General features: G+C 37.6%; 2 protein-coding genes across 2 annotated transcripts; one reads left to right on the top strand and one right to left on the bottom strand.

Moving 5' to 3' along the window:
* The first annotated feature begins 4,329 nt into the window (after positions 1 to 4,329).
* Positions 4,330 to 8,424, top strand: sult5a1 (sulfotransferase family 5A, member 1). The gene is made up of 6 exons (XM_053320785.1): positions 4,330 to 4,468; positions 5,718 to 5,929; positions 6,024 to 6,150; positions 6,265 to 6,362; positions 6,849 to 7,029; positions 8,306 to 8,424. The coding sequence occupies exons 1-6, from the start codon at positions 4,330 to 4,332 to the stop codon at positions 8,416 to 8,418; spliced, it is 870 nt and encodes a 289-aa protein (XP_053176760.1). The 3' UTR covers positions 8,419 to 8,424.
* Positions 8,425 to 20,451: 12,027 nt separating this feature from the next.
* On the bottom strand, positions 20,452 to 24,039 carry LOC128380786 (haptoglobin-like). The gene is made up of 4 exons (XM_053340711.1): positions 23,944 to 24,039; positions 23,526 to 23,587; positions 21,762 to 22,036; positions 20,452 to 21,180 (listed from the first exon to the last, which is right to left on the bottom strand). Exons 1-4 carry the CDS (start codon positions 23,946 to 23,948, stop codon positions 20,608 to 20,610), a joined length of 915 nt encoding a protein of 304 aa, XP_053196686.1. The 5' UTR covers positions 23,949 to 24,039; the 3' UTR covers positions 20,452 to 20,607.
* Between the last annotated feature and the right edge of the window lie 30 nt (positions 24,040 to 24,069).

Below are 24,069 nucleotides of genomic sequence, written 5' to 3'. Positions count from 1 at the left end.
TCTACTTCACATTTGCAGGTGCATTGCTGCAGAAAGCATAGGTCACCTGCATTCTGGAAGCGCTCAGAGCCCAATACACAAGTTAGGTGCCTAAAATGGAGAAAATACTTCCACAGGCTGTTCATAAAACTCTTTTGGCAATTGTGAGGCGCCACTTCAGACAAAGCACAAATCTTGGGTGCAAACATACCCAGTCAGTCAGTCAACCCTTTTCTCTTTCCGTATGTTTTGAACTAAATTCTGTATTTAGTTAATTTTCTCTTTTATTTTTATAGTCTCCCCCTCTTTGTCTAAGCTCAGCTGGTTGTAATACTGCATGCTGTGGTGCTTTTTTGCTTGATTATAATCAAATTGTTATCCAAAGCACCTTAATGTCATACAGTATCATCAATCAAGCAATCTTTATTTGTATAGCGCCAAATCACATCTTTATCTCAAGGCACTTTACACATAGAGCAGGTTCTAAACCAAACTCTTCAGGTTTAATTTTAAAGAGACCCAACATTCCCACATGAGCAAGCACTTGGCAACAGTAGCAAGAAAAAACTCCCTTTTAACAGGAAGAAACCTCAAGCAGAACCAGACTCAGAGTGGGCTGCCATCTGCCTCGACCGGTTGGGGTAGAGAGGAGAGAGAGGAAGAATAGGAGAGAGAAGCACAATGAAAATCAACAATGAAGCTAGAAGGTCCGGGACTGGAATCCGTCATCCGGACGTCTACAGGCCCAGATTACCTGTGAGACGAGAAAGCACAGACAACTCCAGGGAAGAAGTTTAGGTTATTGAATGTATTAATAGTACATGAATGTTAATGGATATAGATGGATGGATAGAGAGATAGACCCTAACCCTAACCCTGCATCATGGGAGTCCCCCGGCAGTCTAAGCGTATAGCAGCATAAACTAGGAGCTGGTTCAGGACAAGCCTAGCCGGCCCTAACTATAAGCTTTATCAAAAAGGAAAGTTTTAAGCCTACTCTTAAATGTAGGGAGGGTGTCTGCCCCCCGGACCAAATCTGGAAGATGGTTCCACAGGAGAGGATGCTGATAGCTGAAGGCTCTGCCTCCCATTCTACTTTTAGAGATACTAGGAACCACAAGTAGACCTGCATGCTGGGAGCGCAGTGTTCTGGTAGGTACATAAGGTACTATAAGCTCTTTAAGATATGATGGAGCCTGACCATTGAGAGCTTTGAAGGTGAGGAGAATGATTTTAAATTCTATTCTAAATTTTATGGGAAGCCAATGCAGTGAAGCCAAAATGAAAGTAATATGATCTCTCTTTCTAGTTTTTGTCAGAACACGAGCAGCTGCATTCTGGAGCAGATGGAGAGTCTTTAGAGACTTGTTAGGACAGCCTGATAATAATGAATTATAGCCCAGTATGATCTAGCAAGCAGTATTTCAACACAAACTAAGTGTAAAGAGGGTTCAACATGTCTGAGTGAGAACAGACCACACAATCTGAGATAACTTATCAACATATGGTCTTACTCACATCAACCCCTCTCCCTCTTGTGTCATTTCTTGAAATGACAAATTTGTTCATATCAGTATTGGGTGGTTCATATTGCATTACAGGCATGCAACAATTATATAAACTAAAGATAATGTATGGGTTTTCTCCTTAGTATGTTTTGTAAGTACAGACCTGCCAACCTTGAAAGAATTTTGATTACAAACCCCTCCCCCCCGAACGATCCACCAAAGACCATGCATACACACCATACACACCACCACTGCCCACCCATCAATGAAATACCTAGCATTAGATTGCGGAAGCAAGCATAATACTTTCACTCAAGTTTTATTATCAGAACAGCTTTGCGGCCATTACAATGACCATACAGATTAACTGTACACAGTGCTGCTGGTAACTTTCCATTCACCACACCCCTGCTCTATTCCTGCTAATCAGCCACACCCACCTCATCAGTTAACTCTGTTCACCTGGGCACTCAGCTGCAGCTCACCAGAAAATCACCTGGACTCTCAGCTGCACCCCAACTATAATCAAGCCTGTGTATATATACATATACACTCCTGTTGTCCACTCACTCTTTACCAGATTGTCATTTTGCATTTGCTTCATGCCAGACCTTCCAGTACTAATTCACAGACTGTTTTCCTGGTTTTGACCCTGCTTGTTTTTGACCTCCTCTCCTTGTGTCTTCCCTGGTAAACGCACCAGCCTTCTGACCCTGACCTCGAGTATTGCCTGTTCCTGTTTGCCTGTGGCTATGTGGCGTCACAAAATGACGGTGAAAAATATTGCTGAAATGAACTAGTTTCGCAGCAGATAATGCATTATATAGAGGCTGCGCTTCGGTGCCCCGTGTACTCGCATTATACAGATATACGCAGCGCTCCACTGGAGCTCATTTGTCCAAATGACTACAAAGTTGTCTGGGTGAGTAAATGGTCGTATTTTATGCTAGAAATAAGGTCCGGGTTGTAAAAAACGGTAATAATCCTTTAATGCCATGATAACAAAAAATGCTTTTGTCTGATCTGAAGTAAACTGGTTGAAGTGTGTGTGTGTGTGTGTGTGTGTGTGTGTGGTAAAGTATGCTGTGGCAACTACAAAACCACTGACCATTTGTTACTGTAAACCTGGCCAACTAAACTGTTGAGTATCACATACAAAGAACCAAATGGTCAAATACTAAAAAAACTAAAATGTAAACAAGAATGCTGAAACACAAACATTAGCCTGTACAAAAATGTATACATTTAAACAGAGCAGGCTACTTGTACATGTTTGTTAAACCAGTTTAACACAGAAGCAATATATATTACAGCGGTGCAGAAATAGGGCAGGGACGGAATGAAGTTTCTCCAAGTGGAGATACCATACAAGATGGCGGCGCCATACTGCAAATTGGGCAGCTCCAGAAATCGGGTAGTGACAAACCTGTCCGCTTTCACCTTCCGGTCCGTCTGTCCCTCCGCTGGTTAGAAAACCACCGATGTGTCGGTTGTGTCCGCCGGTCCTTGTCTGGTCAAAATTCTTATATTTCATTTTTTGTCCTTCTGACCTTCTCCTCTCTGGATGTTTCTCGGTCACTCTCTCCTTCTCCACTTTAATCGTCCGTACCACATTCACTGTTTCTCACTCTGGCCTCCTCCTTTTGACCCGTGCACGCGCATGAATGCTACCTGTCTCTGATTGGTTACATTGCTACCTGTATTACCCAATACCTGGACACAGCTGAGAAGTCGCATAATATTGTTAAGGAAGACCAGCCTTGATGAGAGAACTGACCGATTGCATTCTCAATTTGAATTTTGGTGCAGATAACGCGTGTGGAAATCATAGACTGTATAAAAGAAAATGCAATCCAGTAAACGGGGGCACTGTTGTATTTCATTGTGTTGTTTAGTTGTGTTGTTACGTAATGCAAGGATTGCGTTGCCACTTTGCAAATTGACTTGTGAATTGCCAAATGCATTTTCAAATTGCATTACAAAATTGAAGATTGAATTGCAAAATAGAACATTGAATTGCCAATTTGCAAAATGCATTGCCATTTGAATAAAGGTGCAAAAATACCATGTTGAAAATGGAATTCACATAATTTAATTTTAATTCCTAGTTTTCAATGAGATAATTAAAACTGTATTGAAGATTGCATTATCACTTTGTATATCGAATTGTGAATTGCCAAATACATTTTCAAATTGCATTGAAGATTGAATTGCCATTTTGCAAAATGAATTGCCATTTGAATAAAGGTGCAGATACGCTTCCATATATAAGCACTGAGGCATTTGGTGCAAATTCATAACTCAAGAGCTCACATTCCACAAAGATGCTTGTTGTTGGTGTGAGTAGTCTTTGTGTATTGTAAAAAGTCTTAGTAAAAAGTAAAAATATAACATTTTCAGTCAGTTCCTCCTATATGTTCTCTTTGGGGCATTTCAAAATATATTACAACATCTTTCACAACTTTTCTTTTATGTTCCTTGTCTTCTGACGTTTTTTTTTTTTCCAACACCACACAGATCATTGCATATGTTTGTTGCTAAATTTTCCTGTTTTTGTCTCACTGATATACTTGCAAGTGTCATGTTTGGAAAGCATTGCAAACATGAGAACACAAAATACACCCACTTTCTGATGTCCAGTTGAGGCGTTTCATTTGCATTTCCTCTTTTTACTTAATGTGAAGCTTATCTGGTCCTTAGTCAGTCTTTGTCACAGGGAGGCAGAGTAGAGAGGTAGACCGGTACAGGCAGAGCCACAGGAAGGGAAACACAAGGGAAACTAGACAAACAAAGCAGCTGTGAATTTAAACAGAGACCAATAAATACGGACGTATTTCAAGTTATGGCCAGATTAGATGTCACAGAGGTGTTTCATGGTATTTCTTTTCCTGGACACTTGCACACCCAGGATTCTTTGCAGCTTGCTCTCAAATTCCCATTTCAGGACACGGACATCCTCATTGTCTCCTATCCAAAGTCAGGTAAGAACATGAGACAATAAAATGGACACACCATCATGCCATCATGTAAACTGCAGTATCTTCAAGCAATTTACATGATGACAGGTAACTTTGCATGTCTAGACTTTCAAGGTCCCCTCCAAACATGTTTTAAGATATAAAATAATCTGCTTTGAGTAGTATGGTTTGTTAAATATGGTTTTTACTATTTTTGTGAAAATCCTTAAAATAACATATATTTTTTTCTTCCTCATTAAAATTCCAGAACCGATAAATATGCAAATATTTTTCTGATTTTTCTGAGTTTAACTGCTGGATACATATGGCATTATCTTTGTGTCACATTAGTGAGAGTGCAGTGAGACTCCCACGAGCACACACTTTATATTTTGAACAGAAAATAATTATCTGAGCAAACTAAAATTTGTCCTGTGCGTACTCAATTCTGTCTGCACACTTCCTCAGTCTCTGCTCTGTGTGATGACAGGCACCTGTAATGGAAATTCTTATTATTCATCTTCTCTGATCAAATGAGTAACTATGTCATGATTAGGTGTACAGTATGTGTGTGTCATAATCTGCTGACTATGACACCACTTATGTTACATGAAATGCTGATTGAGTGAACATCATCGAACATTGAGTGAACATCATGTATGTATGTATGTATGTTATAATCTACTGACTAACCATTGTCCTGATTGTACACACATTATGACGTGACTATTGTGCTTACATTGTTCTGATGATAGACCAAGCTCATCCTTTCACGTGTGCTCTCGTTCACAGTACCTCTGCTCGCTCAACATCTCGTGTGCTCTCAGTGATTTACATGTTTGCTCGAGTTGGCACATTGGATGTAAATGAACCACAAAACCAGCCAATCACTGATGTATTGTCACATTAATGTGACATAAAAATAATGCAATAGATACAAAATGTCTCCCACTTCACTGTGAAGTTCATTCTCAGTGTTTGTGCACTGGAGGCTTCAAGTTTCCATGTCAATCTTGTGTAAAGTGAATACTGGACTATAATTTGCTCTAACTAGTAGTGATGTCACAAATCATACTACCACAGCTTTTTTGTGAGCATTATTTACTTTCCTCTTTCAGCAGGTAATTGTGAAAACAGCCTTTTAGTGTTCAAACCAAATGAATGAACAATAAGCAAAATACATTTTTGAGAGGAGTGGGACTTTAAAGTAACTTACAGATTGTTTAATTAATGAAAGTCAGTTCCCAGATGTTTCTCTATTGTCTCTTAACAGGCACCACATGGATGCAGGAAATAGTGACTCTAATATCAAGCAGAGGGGACCCACAGTTTTCAAAAACTGTTCCAAACTGGACTCGGGCTCCCTGGCTGGAGCAGCATTATTGTGCTGCGGTACTAGAGGCCTCATCTGCCACACCTCGAGTCATCACCACACACCTGCCTTATCACCTGCTGGGCCATGCCCTCCAGGGCTCCAAAGCCAAGGTCAAATTTACATATTTTACAACTGTTTGTGCCACAGCATGGTTCAGAGTACAGTATAGCCATTCTGACACTGTTGCTCCTCATCATTACACAGGTCATTTATGTAAGCAGAAACCCAAAAGATGTGGCGTCGTCTTTTTATCATTTCCATAAAATTGCCAACTTCCTCCCAGAGGCTGATTCATTTCAGGAGTTTTTAAATCGATTCCTGGAAGGCAAATGTGAGTTGACATCAGGACAATATATTTTATTATTTTGTGAGAATATGTTAACTTCAGCTTTGCAGCCAAGAGTGTAACTTGATTAAATGTATTTGTTACATCTATTTGTTACAGTGCTCTTTGGCTCCTGGTTTGACCATGTTAAAGGCTGGACAAGTCAGTTAGCAACTGTGAGCAATCTGCTCCACATCACTTATGAAGAGATGTCATTGGTGAGTGAGAACTGATCCATAATTCTTGTCACCAAAGCGTCAACAAACATGTTGTTTTAAATACACCACTAAACATGTCTTGTAAGATATACATTTATCTTGTTCCCCAATCTCCAGAGCTGTGTCAGGTCTGTTAAAGAAAGCGGAGGCTTATGGTGTGAAAATGTTTATAATTATCTTTTAACTTAATGTTTTCCATCATCAGGTTTTGCTTACAGTCTCTTGTTAACCAACACAGTAATATCTTGTGTAGGATAGTATACATACTATCCTAGGATGGTGGCTAACATGAAACATTAATTCATTCACATCCAAATACATGATCATTCATATTTCACATTGATTCATCTGACACGTCACACATATGTATTCATCCTCACCCCCCACCCCCCACCCCCAATCAATGCAATCCAAATGTACATTTTATATCCATTTATTCCTGTTTATTTATTTGATTTTATTACAATTGTCCTCTATCTCCCTCAGGATCTCCAAGGTGCCATAAAGAAAGTAAGCTCTTTCCTCCAGTGCTCCCTGGTGGAGGATGAGCTGAACAACTGTGTGAAACACTGTAGCTTCAACAGCATGAAAGACAACAACATGGTCAACTACACCCTCATTGATAAAGAAATAATAGATCATAGCAAGGGTGCCTTCATGAGGAGAGGTAGGCCTCTGTTCTTTTATATGTCATATTTCCATTTTGTTCCATTCAGTTTCAAGATGTTCTTCATCCACTATGTCCCATATGAAGTCATAAGTATCATGATTTATATTGTAAACAATGTTTACACAAACAACATATTAGAGAAAAAGACTGGGACATGCTATCACTCCAATATAAAGATCGAGATGCTCCAAGGGGTGCTAAGACTAATCTGAGGCGTCACAAGTTAAACACTGGATGCAATTTGAAATACTCTTTATCAAATACTCTCTCTCACCAGATCTCTAAAAATCCTTCAAATAGTATAAACCAAGAAACAAAAATGACTGATCGACCGGCTCGCTGTTCATGGCCAAGTTAAAGTCATAAGTAGGCACAAAAACATTTGAGGTTATGAAAGGAATATATTTGGAAAAAACAGATTTAATGCACACAATTATGACTAGAAACTAAATTAAGTTATTAAAGTTTCCTGATGCTGTCAGAAAAGATTGATAAATTCAGTGGTATCTTCTATTATGTCTGGAAACACAGGAGTCATCAGGCCTGATGCTCAATTTTGAAGCAAAGTAATGATTATTTTAGAGCTTCAATTATACATGTACTCTTTACCTGCAGTAACCAGGGGAGTCACTGATGATTACAGAGTACAATTAGTATGAAAAAAGGTCAGAGGCATTGCTACAATTTCAAGCTTTTTTTAACTTGAAAACCATGAATAAGAGCAGGGAGAAGTGTCTGGAAATAACAGCTAATAGGCACGCAAGATGATTGCTCAGTTACATCAGTTAGGCTGATGATGTCACAGGTCTACACTGCTTGTAGAGAACATCATTTAAACAACTACATGTCCTTGAAGTTTTTAGTCCACTATTAAAGCAAGGATTATATCTGAATATGTGAAATGCTTCTTTAAGAAGAGGGATATCCATGTATATTTACATGATGTTGACATCACTGGGTATTGACACATGTTGATGTTGCATGGGCTCCAAAACACTATGACCAACATCATTAAATGGTGATGATGATCTAACTATATCTCTATACTGTGTTCACTGATTTTCTTACTTATCTAAAAATAAAAATTACATTTCAGCAATTTAGCTTTTACATCATGAGTGTCCCAGTCACAATGTAGGACTTGGAAGTTGATGAATGAATGTTTTTTTAATCAAAAACTGGTTTTAAAGTAAAACAAAAGGCAGATAATACCTTTTTTTAAATGACTCCTTTGACCTTTGCTTTACACTGTATTTGCTTCCCTTCAATTAAGGTAAGATTGGTGACTGGACAAACCTTTTCACGGAGGAGCAGAATCAATATTTTGAAAGTGTCTTCAACTCAGAAATGCAGGGATGCACTTTAGAGTTTGTGTGGGAAGAGTGAGATAAAGAGGAGACACATGGCTAATGATCAAATCCCACTGAAGACTCACCACAGAACTGTGAAAAGCTTCATGTCATCAGAAATCACGTTGCATCCTGTGAGATGGATGCCAAGTGGATTGTTTTCTTTAAGTTGTAGTTTTAAGGATATTATCTGCTTAAATCATTCTGATATGCAATGAAAATGATATAAAATTGCAGAGATACAATTAAGGGATGATACATTATGATAATGCATTGCTCAGTACTCTTAAATTGCCCTTTTTGCTATCTTGCTTCCATTTATATGTCTGTACATGTTCCTCTTGTGATGAAGTCAAAAGTTTTAGAACACTGCAATTTTTCCAGTTTTTTATTGAAAACATGTTCTCAAGCTTACTATCTTGGTTTTGTATAATTTTCAGTTTTGGGTAACCTTACCTTTTTTTTACCTCTGGTAGTTCACCACTTATCTTTAAAAACTGGAAAATTGGGGTGTTCTAAAACTTTTGACCGGTAGTGTATATAAGGTTTTGATATGATAAATGTATGAATAAATCTCACATAAACTGAATCCCTTTATGACTGACCATGAAGAGTCCAAATCATGCCTTTCCTTGGTACTGAACAAGTGGTACTTAAGGTTGCTAATGTGCAGTACAAGCAAAGAAATTGACAGTTATGTAACTGCCACAACAATGAGCAGAGGGGGAAGGACAGGCCAAAGGTTTTAATATAAAGTTCTTTGTCCAGAGGGTTGTGTTGTCCTTGTCCATCCTGTCACTTCACAGACCCCTATTCAGTGTGTGTGTGTGTGTGCGTAAGAGTGGACATATGGTGCAGAGTGTACAGAACACACTGCTCTGTCACTGTATGGATGAACTGATAACTTGTGGAAAGGCGCCTGTCTAGTAAAGCTTGATATGAGCATTAATCCACCGAGACTCAGAGCTGACAGCTGATTGATCCCATGCTCTATCCCACTGTAAATATGGTGTTTAGCACTCAACTGTTACAGATTGTTGCAGATATTCAGCTATTTGGGGTTGACAGTCTAACTTGTCTCCCAGTTGTTGGAAAGAGATTTTGCTAATTCATTTTTTAAAATATCAGATTTTAATCCTAAAAAGAAAAACAAACACTGAATTAGGAGGCAGACATCTCAAATACAGATACCTGGACAAATTAAACCAATATTCTCTGCACGGCTACACCAGAGGTTAATGAGAAAATGTGTTTATGTCTTGTGTACTGTAATGGTGTAACGTGTTCAGTGACTGCCTTTTAGGTAAGAAAAATACATGAACTAATCTAAAAAAATCTGTGCTGTTCTTTGAGAAATGGTAAGATCTTTTTAAGGCAAGGCTACACTTGAAATAAAGTGGAAAAAATACATGGCATATCCCTTTATCTTCTGACACAGGGAGGAGTCAATTGTGAGCAGATTATTTAATTTAAGGAGCTCTTGTCTGCAAGTGTGTCTGTATTTGTATGCTTCTATTGCGGCAAAAACGTGCCACTGATGATTTAAACAAACAGCCACAGAGCGAATTTTACATATTTGTGTACTTCATGTTTGCATGCAGGAACTGGGTGTGAACTTGTGTATTGCATATGTGTTTCTGTATTGACTTGTGTGCACATTTGAATAGGAATGCCATTTAGTCTAACTTGAGAGGCAGGCACTGCATTCAAACTCAAGCTCATACAACCTTGAAGATTATTGTCTTATGTCTTTACAAACATGTTGTTTGAGCATGTTTCATGAATTAGTCATAATTCCTGCCTGTAGATTTAGGTGAAGGACGGCTGAAGGTGTACAATCTGAAAAGTAGATTCAGCTGTTCAGCTCACTGGAGGATGAGATGAAATGAATCTTTTCAGGGAATGGTAAAATCAATTTGAGGAATACTTCATTTTCATTGATACACAGTTCCCCAAGCAGATTCCCATTTTGAATCTTCTCTCGCCTTCTGTCACCAATCTATGTGATCTTAGTTAAATGTGTACAGAGTAATCAAGTTAACAAGGCTCAAATGTGCCATTGTATCAGCTGCTAATAAAGTCCACCCTTGGTCATACCCACACGCTTGTAGCATTGAAGTTCTTGTGTGTGTGTGCACACACACTCACACATCGCAGCCATGTGAGAAGCCACTTCACACCTCTCTATACTGTATATCAGGCTTCAGATTCTGCTGAGGGGAAAGAGGTTGAAGGGTGAAGCTGCTGTAAGTGTTAATTGCCCTGCATCACAAGGTTTCAAACAAAACCACACACTATGTCCACATTTGTGAATCAAAAATAAATAAATGACACACAAAAAAATTTAAGATTAATATTAATTTATCATTTCGGTTTACAGATTAATTTGTCATTTCGGTTTACAGATTAATTAATCTATTTAAACTGTTATGTAGCACACAGATTGACCTTTTAAGATGTGTTCCTATCAAATTATCCTAAATATTCACAAGTTAGACCCTACACACCCACACAGGTGTTTTCTACTCAGGATAATTAGACTTCTGCCCATGTCACAGTTGGGCCGAGCTGTGCTGCAAATTAAGCTCTTTAGAAACTGTTAAAAAATCTTGTCAAGGGGCTTTGATTGCCCCTCAGCTTATCCTGAAAGCTGAAAATTGAATTACCTTCTTTTAAATTATGTTTTTAAAGTGTATGAAACATGTAACAACAATGTGTGATGTGAACAAAGATCTAATTTTTTCCACAATAAAGAAATATGAAAAAATGTTACAAGCTCTGAGTCTCAGATAAACCGCTTTATAACAAACACCTTGACTTTCCGGTCAGTGCCATGGCTAAGTAGCAACTCAGGCTAAGTCTGACAATTAGCCTGGTCCGGACCAGCTTAGTTTGCCAGCATACGTTACCGTGGTAACTGAGCTTGAACTATGCTGAGCTTGCTTTATGGAACCGTATCTGCTGGAAAATGAACCAGACTAATGAAATAAGCCTGGCTTATTTGGTTATCCTGCTTTATGGAACAGGGCCCTGCATTAGTCCTTCTGCACCGTTGTTGTTGTTCTTGGAGGAGGAGGGGGTGGGGGGAGTAGCGGTTTGGGGTAGTGTAGATTTGCAGACCTGCTTCTGAAAGCATGCTGACCTTTTCTATCTTGGTGCAGTATCGTAACATGACAACCCATATGAGGTTGCTATTAGTGAGGGTTGTGTGCACTGTAAACTTCTCTTTACATCCAATCATGACACCAGAATAGCCTTGACAGTGCAGAAATGATATATTGTCTGCTCACATGCTGCAAAGTTCCTCTTTGAAAAACTTCCTTCAGGAAAAATACATACAGTATCACACAGCAGAGGCAATCGAATCCTTCTAAAGCAGTCTACATGAATAACTGATGCTCTGAGTTTATGTATTTACTATTTATCACTGAAATCCATTAACTTTTTGCATTTTGTACTTTTAGCATACCTTTTAAGTAGGTCGATTGTTGTGAAAAACCAGAAAAAAAGAATAAAGTCAACTCTGACCAACATTTGGAACTGTTCTTCCTCTCTGATAAGAGACTGGTAATGAGATCCGGAGAGCAGAAGGGAGCGGTTGTACCCTGGACAAGAGAAGGTGTGACAAGCATGGCATTTGCATGGCATTTAATCCCTGTCAGATCCATCATCCTTCCATTTTTTCGTTAGTATAGGCACAGAGCAGCTGCAGAGGAAGCAAAGTAGTTTGGTTTATCCTTATGTAACACAAACACAAAAAAGATTCTGATATGTGAGAATCGAACAGAACAGCCCACCACACAAAAAACATTCTGATATGACTGTGAGTCTTTGTGGTGACGCATGAGGAGAAAATTTCAAGGTCTTCAATCATGAAATGAAACTATTGTATGTATATATAACAACTTTATTTTCACCTCTTAGTAGCACTAAATTTTTCGTTTTTTCTTTTTTTTTTTTTTACAGTCTTTGTCTTTGTTGTTGCTTCAGAGGGACACATATGACCTTGAATCGCTTGTTCTGTATTTCTTTGTTCTAAAACACAGGACATTTCATGTTGCCACAGCACCACGAGCACACAACAAGCTACATCCAGACTGACATCATTAACTTTGAGAAAGTTAAGGCTAAGTCTCTTGGGTAATGTTGAGGAGCATATGCCCTTTAAAGACTGTGTAAATTGAATTCAGACATTTTCTTCTAAACACATTAAATAGGTCATAAATGTATTAATAAAAAAGGTGTAAAAAGCATTTCAACCATTTAGATTTGAATTGTGGAGCTAGGCTTCACAAACTGTGTTTCAAGATTTCTGTGTGCAGGTTTTTCAGACCCGTGGCATAAACCCGCCCCTGCTGCTGTAGAGGTATAATTACATTCAGTGCACACTACTACTACTACAGTCTACAGCTAGCCAGTTAGCTGAGTTAGCCGCCAAGCTAGCAGCTGAGTTAGCAGCAGAAAGCTCTCAGACCTAGCGTCCATGTTTCTGGTAGAGGTGGTGACTTTGATTGACAGGTGACACAGAACATTTGTTTTAGTTTAACCTTGAACACATTTTTACATTTTCAGATAGAGGACTGTGGATTTTGTTCTCCATCATGTCCATCAAAATATTTTTAAGGGGAACTCTCTGTGAGATATATGAAACTTTTTAATGAATAGGCTATATAACTTGTCAGCATCAAGACAGTCTTTAAAAAATCTGGAGGTATTCTTAAAACACACTGTGAACTATTTAATCACTGCTCTGAATCACAATATTTGAAACTTCCTGCAACCAAAAATACAAATCAAATATGTTCCTGATCCTAAGAGAGGCAAGTTTATAATGTTATATTATAAATTTGATACCCTCAAAAACTGATTCAATGGGAACTCACTTGTGGATTGTGAAACCTTTAAACTCTTCCTTGTCTAGTACATTCCTGTATTGCACAGGAATGCAATAAAAACCCAACAATTTCTACTTAAGGCTCTTTCTCATTGCACTTGTACCCGGTTAGCTACTTGAGCTTGAATGAAAGAATGTAAACATAAAAACATTTTTAATCAGAAGATTTTCTTTGCAGAAACAATGTGCTTTCCTAATATTGACAGCTTATCTCTATTTAAACATGCTTAAAGAGTAACTTAACACCCTCTGGAAATCATGTTTTTGCTGACCTCCAGTGGTTTAACTGCTCACATTGCTAAAGTGATGTATAGAAACCCATGACATCATGTGTTGGGTGTGGTTACGTTACCCTCCTCATGTTCATATTAGCTATTAAAAAATCCCCTTCAAATGTGAGTTCAATGTAGGCGAAGGGTATTTTGAAAGATATCTACTTGACTTGATTAAATTGAACAAAAGTTTAATTTTTGCTTCAGATAAATTAAGTGCATTATAAAGGGATTTTTAATAGCCAGTATGAGTAGGGGGAATGATTATGGCAAGAAAAAAAAACTATTTCAGTGTTGTTGACTGACTGTTGCTTTAAGACAGATTTGAAAAACTGTGAACCTGTTCTTTAAGTTACTTATTAACAGTGACTTCTGTGTCAACAGAAAAAGATGTCAAACAAGCCTGATATGCTGAACTTTAACGTACCCCTCCCCGTCTTACAGAAAACAGTTAACATGAGGCCAATATCACACTGAATAACTGAATAGTAAGAATTCAATCTGTCAGGCTAATTCAAACAGTTAAACTTTTAAGAAAAGAGTTGCTAGGCGACAGACAAATACCGACTCATTTCTTGCAGTCTTCTTTAAAAACAGCGAATAGACAACAAACATCTCTAGGCTCTTCTCTTTTGTCATCAAACTTCACAGATATCAGAAAATGTCCATTTGCAAAGTCATGTATGCAACAACATAGTGCCTATCATCTAGAGTCATCTCATCAACCCAATAAACACCAGCATATCTGAAGGCAGCTACCAGAGCTGAGCTTCAACGTGACTTATAAGAAGATGGATTAGATTTAAAAAAAAAAAAAAAAAAAAAAAAAAAAAGTTGTGAGTAAACACCAGGAGGATGGAGGATGTCAATTTTTGAACTTAAGACTGATTTGAAGCTTGATTCTTCTGGTTATTTCCGGTTGCTATCTATTTATTATGTCATTCATGACCAAGGAAGCATATCATCATTGCCTTATCTATGATTAACAAAAGACTGAGTAAATGCTGTTTTGAAAAGCAATGGAAAATGGTTGATCGGGTGAGGTGATATAAGCCACCATATCTGTGGTATTGCCTTGTGAAGTACAATAAATAGAAAGATTGGCAGTGCTGTCCAGATGGCTTCAGTTTACATAACCTGGCAGCTGAGTACACAACGTGCTTCCAACAGCAGACCTGATTATAAAATATAATTGATTTGTATTATTTATACGTCAAAGCCCAATTCTTGTGCTTGATTATTGAACATACTAAACAGATGGCCAGAATGAGCATTGCATCTTGAGCGAGTTTCTGTTTAATGTGGGAGGAAGCAGACAATAATTGTAGGCTACATGTTGGGATTAATTAACAGAGAGTGTTACATTTAATTGATCTTAATAAAGTGACCTTTTGTATATTTTTTGCATAATAATGGATAAAAAAACTACATAATTTTATTGCATATCAAATATTTTTCAAAAATATACACAATCCTTTACAGACCAGGATTAAATCAGAAGTTGAATGGTACATTTTCCTGTTTGGTCTCATCTTGGCCATTAATCTCTCTCACACAGTCATTTGCATCACCAGAAGACATGACATCAACTGACATTAATTTCCTGGAGACTTACCCTGACCTTAAACCAAGTCTTCACCTCAAAGTTTCATGATTTATGTTATGGGAACTCGCTTTTCATCCCCAAAAGGGTGGCAAGTCCCCACTATGTGCTGTTAAATATTTAGTCTCCACAACATGAGTAATATAAGTACACACACACACACACACACACACACACAAACTAGTTTACATCACACTACATTACTTACATTCAAAACCAAAAAAATGAACTAAAATGAATAACACTGTGGGGACTTGCATATTGTTCTCACAAGGAATGGAAGTCTTGGCTCACATCTGTCTCGTTAAAGGAAAGAACAAATTGCCAGATATACAGGCTGCAGAGAAATGAAATATATAAAAAAAAACAGTTTACTGATCCCCTTCATAGTTCATAATTAAAAGAAAGATATGTGGCAACTAGATTCTGACCTCTGAACCGGCCAGAAAGTTTAAACAAATGGTGTACTACATTTACAGTTGGAGATATGTTGTATATTCATCAAAGCATAAATTACTAAGGCTTGTACTCTCATATTTATTTGCATCAAATGTGTGTCTGTCTTAGTAATTGTGATGTATTAAACAAATACACATAAACCCTAACCCTATAATTGAGTCTGTGCCCACATAAAAGATGTTAAGACAATATTCATCATGCATACTAATTCCGGTTTAAACTGCAGTAAGAGGCTATCAGTGTTGACCTCAGTCAGTGCTCTGAAGGAGTGATGGAGTCAGAGAGAGTACTGCACACACTCTGAGACGGGTAGAGAGTAATGGCCCCTGACAGGAATATTAATATTTTAGAGGCCATCGAGAAGAACTTCTTGCACCCTGCTGCAGAGCTGCTAAAAAGTACTTCTTCCCTTCAACAGCTAAAAAATGATTTTTTTTATTTATTTATTTATTTTTTTACAGTTAAAGAGATAGCTTTAAAAATATATATATTTAACTACAACACTATCTCACTCTAAATCAAGATACTTATAAATGCACTGGCTGGGTTGTTTGGTACTATCACAAGCTAAGCCCAGTCTGGCCTTTGCATGCTTTCCTCTTGTAGTTGTGGGTTTCCTCAAATAGTCAAAAAATATGTTATCAGCTGCAGGGATATGTTTCATTGCACACTTTTGTAAATGTGAATGAGTGCTTGTCTGCCTATTATTTCTGCACAGAGTTACAGTTGTCCAAGTTTTCTTTTTCTTAAACTGAGCCCCCCAGTTAATGGCACTTGTCCCAGAAAAACTCATCATGCCAAATGATTTAACCTATACATTTTGGGATGTGGTTTAAAGATGTAACAAAATAGTGAAAAAATGGTTGGTTTCCTCCCATTGTCAACAAAACGTGTATCAGGGTAATTCCCCTATGAGTGCCTGTGACGAAGGCACTGAAATAGATCTGGAGTTGGTCCCCAGGCACTGTATAATTGCTGCCCACTGCTCTTAGTACTTGGGATGGGCTAAATGCAGGGACTGAATTTCACTGTACAACTGTATGTGTGACAAAAAAAAAAACCTTTACCTTTGGCTTTTTGTGGCTTTGTCTGACAAACAGATGAAAATGCTGAGATATTCAATTTAAAGTCAAACATTATGCAGTGTTAAGAGATGGTAAGTTCAATAGATAAATAAATAATTAATTAATAGTCAGTTAAAAGGGCAAAGTATTAACAGTTGGAAATGTTGTTATTTACAATATTTACATGACGTAAGGAACAAGAAATGATTATTGTTGTGTTTAACCAGAGATTTAATTTCCTTTGAAAGCTTTGAGTTCAACTACTTAAAATGCTTTTATTTTCATAGTGAAAAACAGGAAGTAGTAAAGTTAACGTGCCAATATGTCAGCTGGAGGTCTGCTGTTTGTCGTCTTCTGTTAATGTTTGTGAGAAGCAGCAAATACGCAAATAAATGCTGACTTTAAATGTTATACGTTTTCCTCATTGACAGAAGCTCCAACTACACAACATGCGGAAAAAGAGAATTGTCATGTTTGAGGAGGTGGAACAAACAAAGATTGTTTTTTTTCCTTGAAAAATGACTGAAATTTATTTTTATATAATACTAGAACAATGCGCCCATTGGGTGCTGCAGCATGTTTGCTTGCCAAAAGACACATGCTCATAGATTAAAGCAGTGAGAAGAATGTATATTTGTATATGAAGGCCAAAGTAAGTATATGTCCCAAACACACTTGTGCCCCCCTCCCCCCTCAAGAGGAAACCAAGAGTAGAACTTCACATACAAAGGTTTAGTTTCCTTTGCAGCTTGGCTGTTTAGTGGTAACCAACATGAATGCAGTGAAGATCAACAATAATTGTACTTACAGCATTATCCAACTACCAAAAAAATACTACCGCCAGAAGTGTGAGTGTGTGTGTGTCTGCAGCGCGTGTATTCGTGGTAACAACATAATCCCGGACTCTCATTTATAAACCATTTTTTGTTAGGCGAGTTTTCTAACTCTAATAAATGTTGCCTCTCATTGTTTCTCTCCTCCTGTCGTTCACGCCCCTACGTACAGCGTCTCTACGCAAAAACGTCAGGGGGTTGGTGAAAGGTGAACAGACAGACGGACAGACAGAACGACAAACTTCCTGCTCTCCAATTATAGTAGTAGGATTAATGACTATATAGTTGCCAACTGATTTGCCTGTCGATCGACTAATCGATTAATCAACTAATTATTGCAGGGTGTTCAGTTGGGTTGAGATCTTGTGGCAGTAAAGACATTTGATTCACGTAATTTCTATACTCATGAAACAAATAATTTTCTAAATTTAAAGAAACGTATGCATGTTTTGATATGTTATCATTATCTTGTGATGCTTAGGCATAATTGTCCCCGTGTTTTATCACATTGTTTTACCAATTATTGTTCATTATGGCAATTCAGCTCTTTTTTTGTTTGTTTGCAAATTTATGGGGAAAAAAATCAATCTGAAGGATGCATGCATACACAGGTTGCTGCGATATGCTGAAAAAACCATACACTCACTGTACTCACATGATCAGTCATTTTACAAAATTAAGATCACTTCATTATTTGTTGTAGATGCCATTACTATGAATGAATGTGTCTTTTAAAATAATCATTTTATATAATTTATTTTATTTAATCATTGCATGCTACTCTCCTTGAAAAGAAGTCATTAGCAGTAATCACTATATGTGAGGGTCAGTATTTAGCACTATATAAAATCAGTAAACAGCAGCTGGTCAGGGGGTGAAGGAAGAAATGTAAAAGGCTGTAATCTGATGTCCTGCAGCGAATCAAAATACTATATTTGTGCAACAAGTTTATTGGTTTAAATCAGCAGTGGTTTTCTTTGGGAAGGCTGTCTGCTGAACCGTCATAATGAACACATTTAACAAATCACTTACATTGACAATAATGAAGAATCTGTTTCTATCTCTCTCATCTTTCACCTTCATTTTGTATCAGCTGGACAGGCAGCTGTCATCATCCCACTTTTCTGACATGGAGAAAAACATTTGTTGTTCATGATTTATGGCAGAATGAACACACCTGTCAGATGAAAATATCTTTGAAATACTGCTAGTGTTGGTGGGGGGGGGGTGGGAATTGTGGTTGCCAACACTTGAAAACCACAATTCTGAATGATGTCATTCACTTTTATTCTGTCCACAACTTTTCTTTTCACGGTGATGAAAGCACATGATGAAATATCATCTCAACCTTTGATGCACTCAGGTTCTCTTTTCAAACTTTATGTCGCCCTCCACTGAAAAATGTGTTCTCCTAACTGATGCTTCACTTGATGTTTGAGCTTCACTGAACACAATGGTGTAGAATGATGTGCAGAAAGACACTAGAAGACTGATTTCACATTCATCTGCTGAAGGAGAGAACATTTCTGTGCGCTCATTAATAATCTGAGTTTAAGGTTTATGAGCATGAATCATAATATCGCTAGTTTGGACCCAATCGTGGTCCAATACGCAACTTATATGATGTGGAAACTTGAAGCCTCCAGTGCACAAATGAAGTAGGAGACAGCAGTTTTGTCCAGAAGTTAAACTTTTGAAATGAACAGTATTTGCACAATCACAGATTCTGGATTTTTTTTTGATGAGGGAGGAGAAGAGAGTGTAGTTTTAAGAATTTTTAAAAGGCAATTAAACTTATATAAAACCTACGGAAGCGCTGAGCTGCCAAGCCCAATATATATTTGGCTCAGTATGATGTTATTACGTGAAAAGTTTCATGTTATAATGTGATATTTATCATGTTATAACGTGATAATTATCACGTTATTTCATGATGTGAAATTATCATGTTATTTCATGATGCAGTATTTTCATGTTATAACAAGAAATTATCATGTTATAACATGAAAATATCACGTTATTTCGTGATATGCAACTATCACGTTATTCTGAGATAATACATTATCACGTTATTCTGAGATAATACATTATCACGTTATTCTGAGATAATACATTATCACGTTATTCTGAGATAATACATTATCACGTTATTCTGAGATATGCAACTATCACGTTATTTCATGTTAAGCATTCATCATGTTATTTCATGATATTAGGCATTCAGCACTCCAACACTTCACAGGTTCAGTCAAGGACCATGGCTCGTCTACATGACTTGATTCAGTTCTATTTCAAGCTTGGTTTAAGACATGGTGACATTCTACAGTTGTTGAACACTGTAGATGGTATTGTTGTCAGTATGCGCACTCTCCGAAGGATTTTGAAAAGCATGGGGTTGTACCGAAGAAAGAATGAATCCGACCCGCTTGACGTTGCATCATTTCTCATTAAGAAATAACATGATAATTTCACGTTATAACGTGAAAATACCATATCATGTAATAACATGATGGTTTCCTATCATGAAATAACGTGATATATATCACGTTATGACGTAATAAATATCACGTTATAACGTGAAACCTTTCACGTTATAACATGTTACTGAGTCAAACTATATTTACATGGTTGGCAGCTCTACGTCGCCGTAAAAACCATATTAAATTAGCATATTCTTATATATCATACATACGGAAGAGGATTAGGGCCACTGTGGGAAAAAAGTGAGTTCTGACTTTTTTCTCAGAATTCTGATTTTAATTTCAGAAATCTGACTTTAAAGAATTCTGAGAAAAAAAGTCAGAACTCACTTTTTATTTCCACAGTGGCCCTAATCCTCTTCCGTACATACAACATATCTGGAGAGTATCTTTAAGTGTTTAAAAATGAAACATTGTGTGGGCACCACAGCTGACTTCCAAACAAACAAGTTTCCAAACAAGATGTATTGGTAATAATTTATTTATTTACCAGAAATCCTACAAAGACTGTATTTTTTCCTTTTCACATGCCATTACAATATTTTAATGTCAAGACATAAGTAATTACATTGCACACGCTGAAAACTAATCTACTTAATCAAAAAAACAGATACCGAATATCTACAGCTGCCATCTGAGCATCCTATCCATAGCTTCAGTACGCAGAGCAGACGATTTATCTGTATCTCCCCTGGTGACGCTGTGAATCCAGGGCAGATATGAAGATATCTTCATATAGACTCCGTAATTGCGATTCTGGCAGGCCCTATCATAAGACAGGATCCCTGCAGCGTACACTTCTCCACTTCTAGAATCTCTAGCAATCAGAGCACCGCCTGCATCACCAAAACAAACATTGTGAATGAAGAAACCTGAACTGTGACCCTGACTGCAGAACATGTTGTCATCCACAAATGGTGTCTGCGAGGTTGCTCTAAGCTCTGTGCCATATTCTGATCTACAGCGAGAGTTTGTGGCCAGGGAGAGCACTAGGTGTTTGAGTGATGAAGGAGGGGTGAAGTGGATCCCCCAGCCCCACCCAGTGATGACCACCGGCCCGCTCACGTCCTGGCCTCTCTCTGCCAGCGGGATGGGGGTCACTTTGTCACTCATAACCACAGGCTTCTTCAGCTGGATCAGAGCCAAGTCGTTGTCCCAGTCAGTTTTGTTTTGGAAACCTGGGTGGAGAACAACCTGCAGTAGGGGGATTCAATAGAGAGAGTCTGATTTAGTGTTTTGGTTTTTAATCTGGCTCTGTATATTAATTGAACTGGAGAAAGTGATGCATACATTTATACTGTATAAATGTACTGTCCAATAAAAATACATGTATTTCCAAGCTTTGTCTATGAGTAGACAAAGCCAAGAGTGCACATTGTGAGCAATTCAATTGAAGAGTACAGTAATAACATAACAACTTTAAGATCCCCAAAGTGTTAGAAGTAAACAGAACTAGAAAATGATTAAAAAGTCTGAAGAACAGTTTTGTGTAGCAGGATTCCAGTTTTTCTTATTTTCTCCAGGATGAGGGTTAGTTTTTAGGGGGAAAAAAGAAAAAAGAAAAAAAAACTTCATGTCTGTGCATTACATTACATGTATTTCCTGCTTTCTTTTACTGTTCATTAAACATCTATGGAAACTGAAATCCTGCCTTCACATAAACTTTTAATTTCTTATACAATTCATGAATACACAAGGCGCATTTTAATGATGACAGTATAGTAGCTTCAACATGTTTTATCTTTAATTTCCATTTGATGTTTTCCTTTGCTTACCTTCTCTACTTCAAATTCTGTGGTGGGACCAGCATCATCTCGATTTAAGATCCCCAGGTACACCTTAGGAATGAGGGGAGTTTGTCCCCGAGTGTCCTCTCGTCTCTTATTGACAAACAGATTCCTGCCAGCCGTCAAAACCCAGCGGTCGGAGATGAGAGCACCACCTCCGAAGCCTCCTTCTATTATGCTGTCAGCCAGGTAGACCATAGCCTGCCAGGGGACAGGAGGTGCCCCGGTCCCACCAGCCAATCGCTTGGAACGGAGGCTTGAGGCTGGGAAATAAACATGGACATACCTTGTGTTATTTCTTGTTTTTGAAACATTATCTATTATTATTATCTGTTTTACATTAAATGAGTATTGTTCTCGTATAATCTAGAATGTAAATTTAAAGATCAGGACTAATCAACACAACAAAGACTTTGATGCCATATTTTGCTCAACAAGCTGCTTTCCTCAAAGTTTGATGAGTGAAGTTCCCAAATGGTTGACAAAACCATTAATTTGTTCTGAAATCATTCTTAATCTCAGTAAGACTTCCAGAGTCTCACTATTTTTCAAGATTCCTATTTAGAACCAAACCGATATATATAAAGAATGCTTCACCAGTTTGAGCAGTTTATCTCTCAGTTTAAAGCATTGTCGACAACAATTTTGTTCTTCTGGAGGAGCTTAAACATGTTTGACAAAATATGATATCCTTGACACCAGTGTTATCACGTTATAGCATGTGCACCGCAGACATTAGAGCATACTGTTATCACTTCCAGAGATCTGCTGTTAAATGGATCTTTGGCAATTTGGCAAAAAAGCCCTGTGATGCTATGTTTTTCATGCTGTGAAGGTTCCCTCCAGAAACAGCAGCTCCTAATTCATTTAACATGGAGTGAAGAGGAGAATCCATCTACTCTCTGTGCTTTGATCTGCATGGCTTTTGTGTGGCTGAGATAATCATGAAAACCGCTTCAAGTGATCTTTTCTTCAAAGTGATAACATGGATGGCCTCAACCTATAAAGTTCGTGATCCTGTTTTAATTCTGCATCCTGAAATTGACACCAGAGCCCAGAGTGTGTAGGGTATATTTTGATACTGTAAATTGGCCACCACTTTGCTCCAGAAAGAAATAGCTCAACAACTATTAGATGGGTTGCCATGAAAGTTTGTATAGACATGCATGGTCCCCAGAGGAGACACCTGTCTGACATTGATTATTCTCTAACTTATTCATCTAGCATCATTAGCAGGATGAAGTTTCCATTTATACAATATCTTGACATCTACTGGTTAGATTGGCACATTTTATACTGATATTTATTCATGCCATGCAATGTTTAATGACTGACATTTTCGGCATCAAGTAAAATATACAGTATCTGCAATTTGATGAATTCCTTAAATTTGCTCAATAGCTTTATAACACACTGAATTAAGTGCAAAATATCAGCATGTTAGCATGCTGATGTCAGCATTTAGCTTAAGTGCAGTCTTATAACTGACATGACGAGAGGCGCCAGATTAGAAAATGCTGTGATGTGTGGTTCTGTGTGTGCACATTGTCAAATGTTATTATATTACATAATTGGTTGTTTAATTTGGAGGATTTGTTGACTCTGACTGTTGTCTCCCAAAGTAGCCTACGATCGAGTACTTAATGTATTAATTTATAAATTTGCAACGTTGAACTATAGATTGATTTTGAAATCAAAGCACCATTTTCCTCAGCAGAGGCATGTTTCCTAACATGGAGCATTTCATCCTACCTTCAATGTGTGCCACATCTGCAAAGCAGGCCCATGCTGCAAAGATTACAGCCACAGAAAACCTTAAAACAACAACAGAGTTACATGATGAGTAAACATTAAATGTCTCTGCTCTTCTGGATCAGTGGAGACAAAAAAGGGGGGAGGGGAGTAATTTAATTATTAACAGTGACAAATTAAACAAGTTAGTTACTTCAGAATCAGAATATTTAAGAATCAGAATATGCAAGCATTTGATTTACCAGCTCAAAACCATTACTGGATACTTACTGGAAAATGCACCCAAAGTAGATAGATTTTTAAAAGATAGAAAGTAATAAGACGTTTGTTAATTTAAAAAAAAATGTTTAAATTTATAGATTGAATCATTTCAACGTCTGGTTCTGTGAGAAAAGATAGTGAAAAGATTTTAACTCACCACATTTTGTTGAGAATATTAATCTTCTGCAGTGATTGCTATGATTTCTCCTCTCGAATGTGCTCTGCCTGTAGTCGACTGACAGGCTTTATATCTGCTGGGAGCCTTTAGTGTGGAAATTCCTGA

This window comes from Scomber japonicus, chromosome 1 (genome assembly GCF_027409825.1).
Source record: "Scomber japonicus isolate fScoJap1 chromosome 1, fScoJap1.pri, whole genome shotgun sequence".
Lineage (NCBI taxonomy): Eukaryota > Metazoa > Chordata > Actinopteri > Scombriformes > Scombridae > Scomber > Scomber japonicus.
The sequence above is the reverse complement of the archived record's forward strand: the minus strand, read 5'-3'. Positions and strand labels throughout refer to the sequence as shown.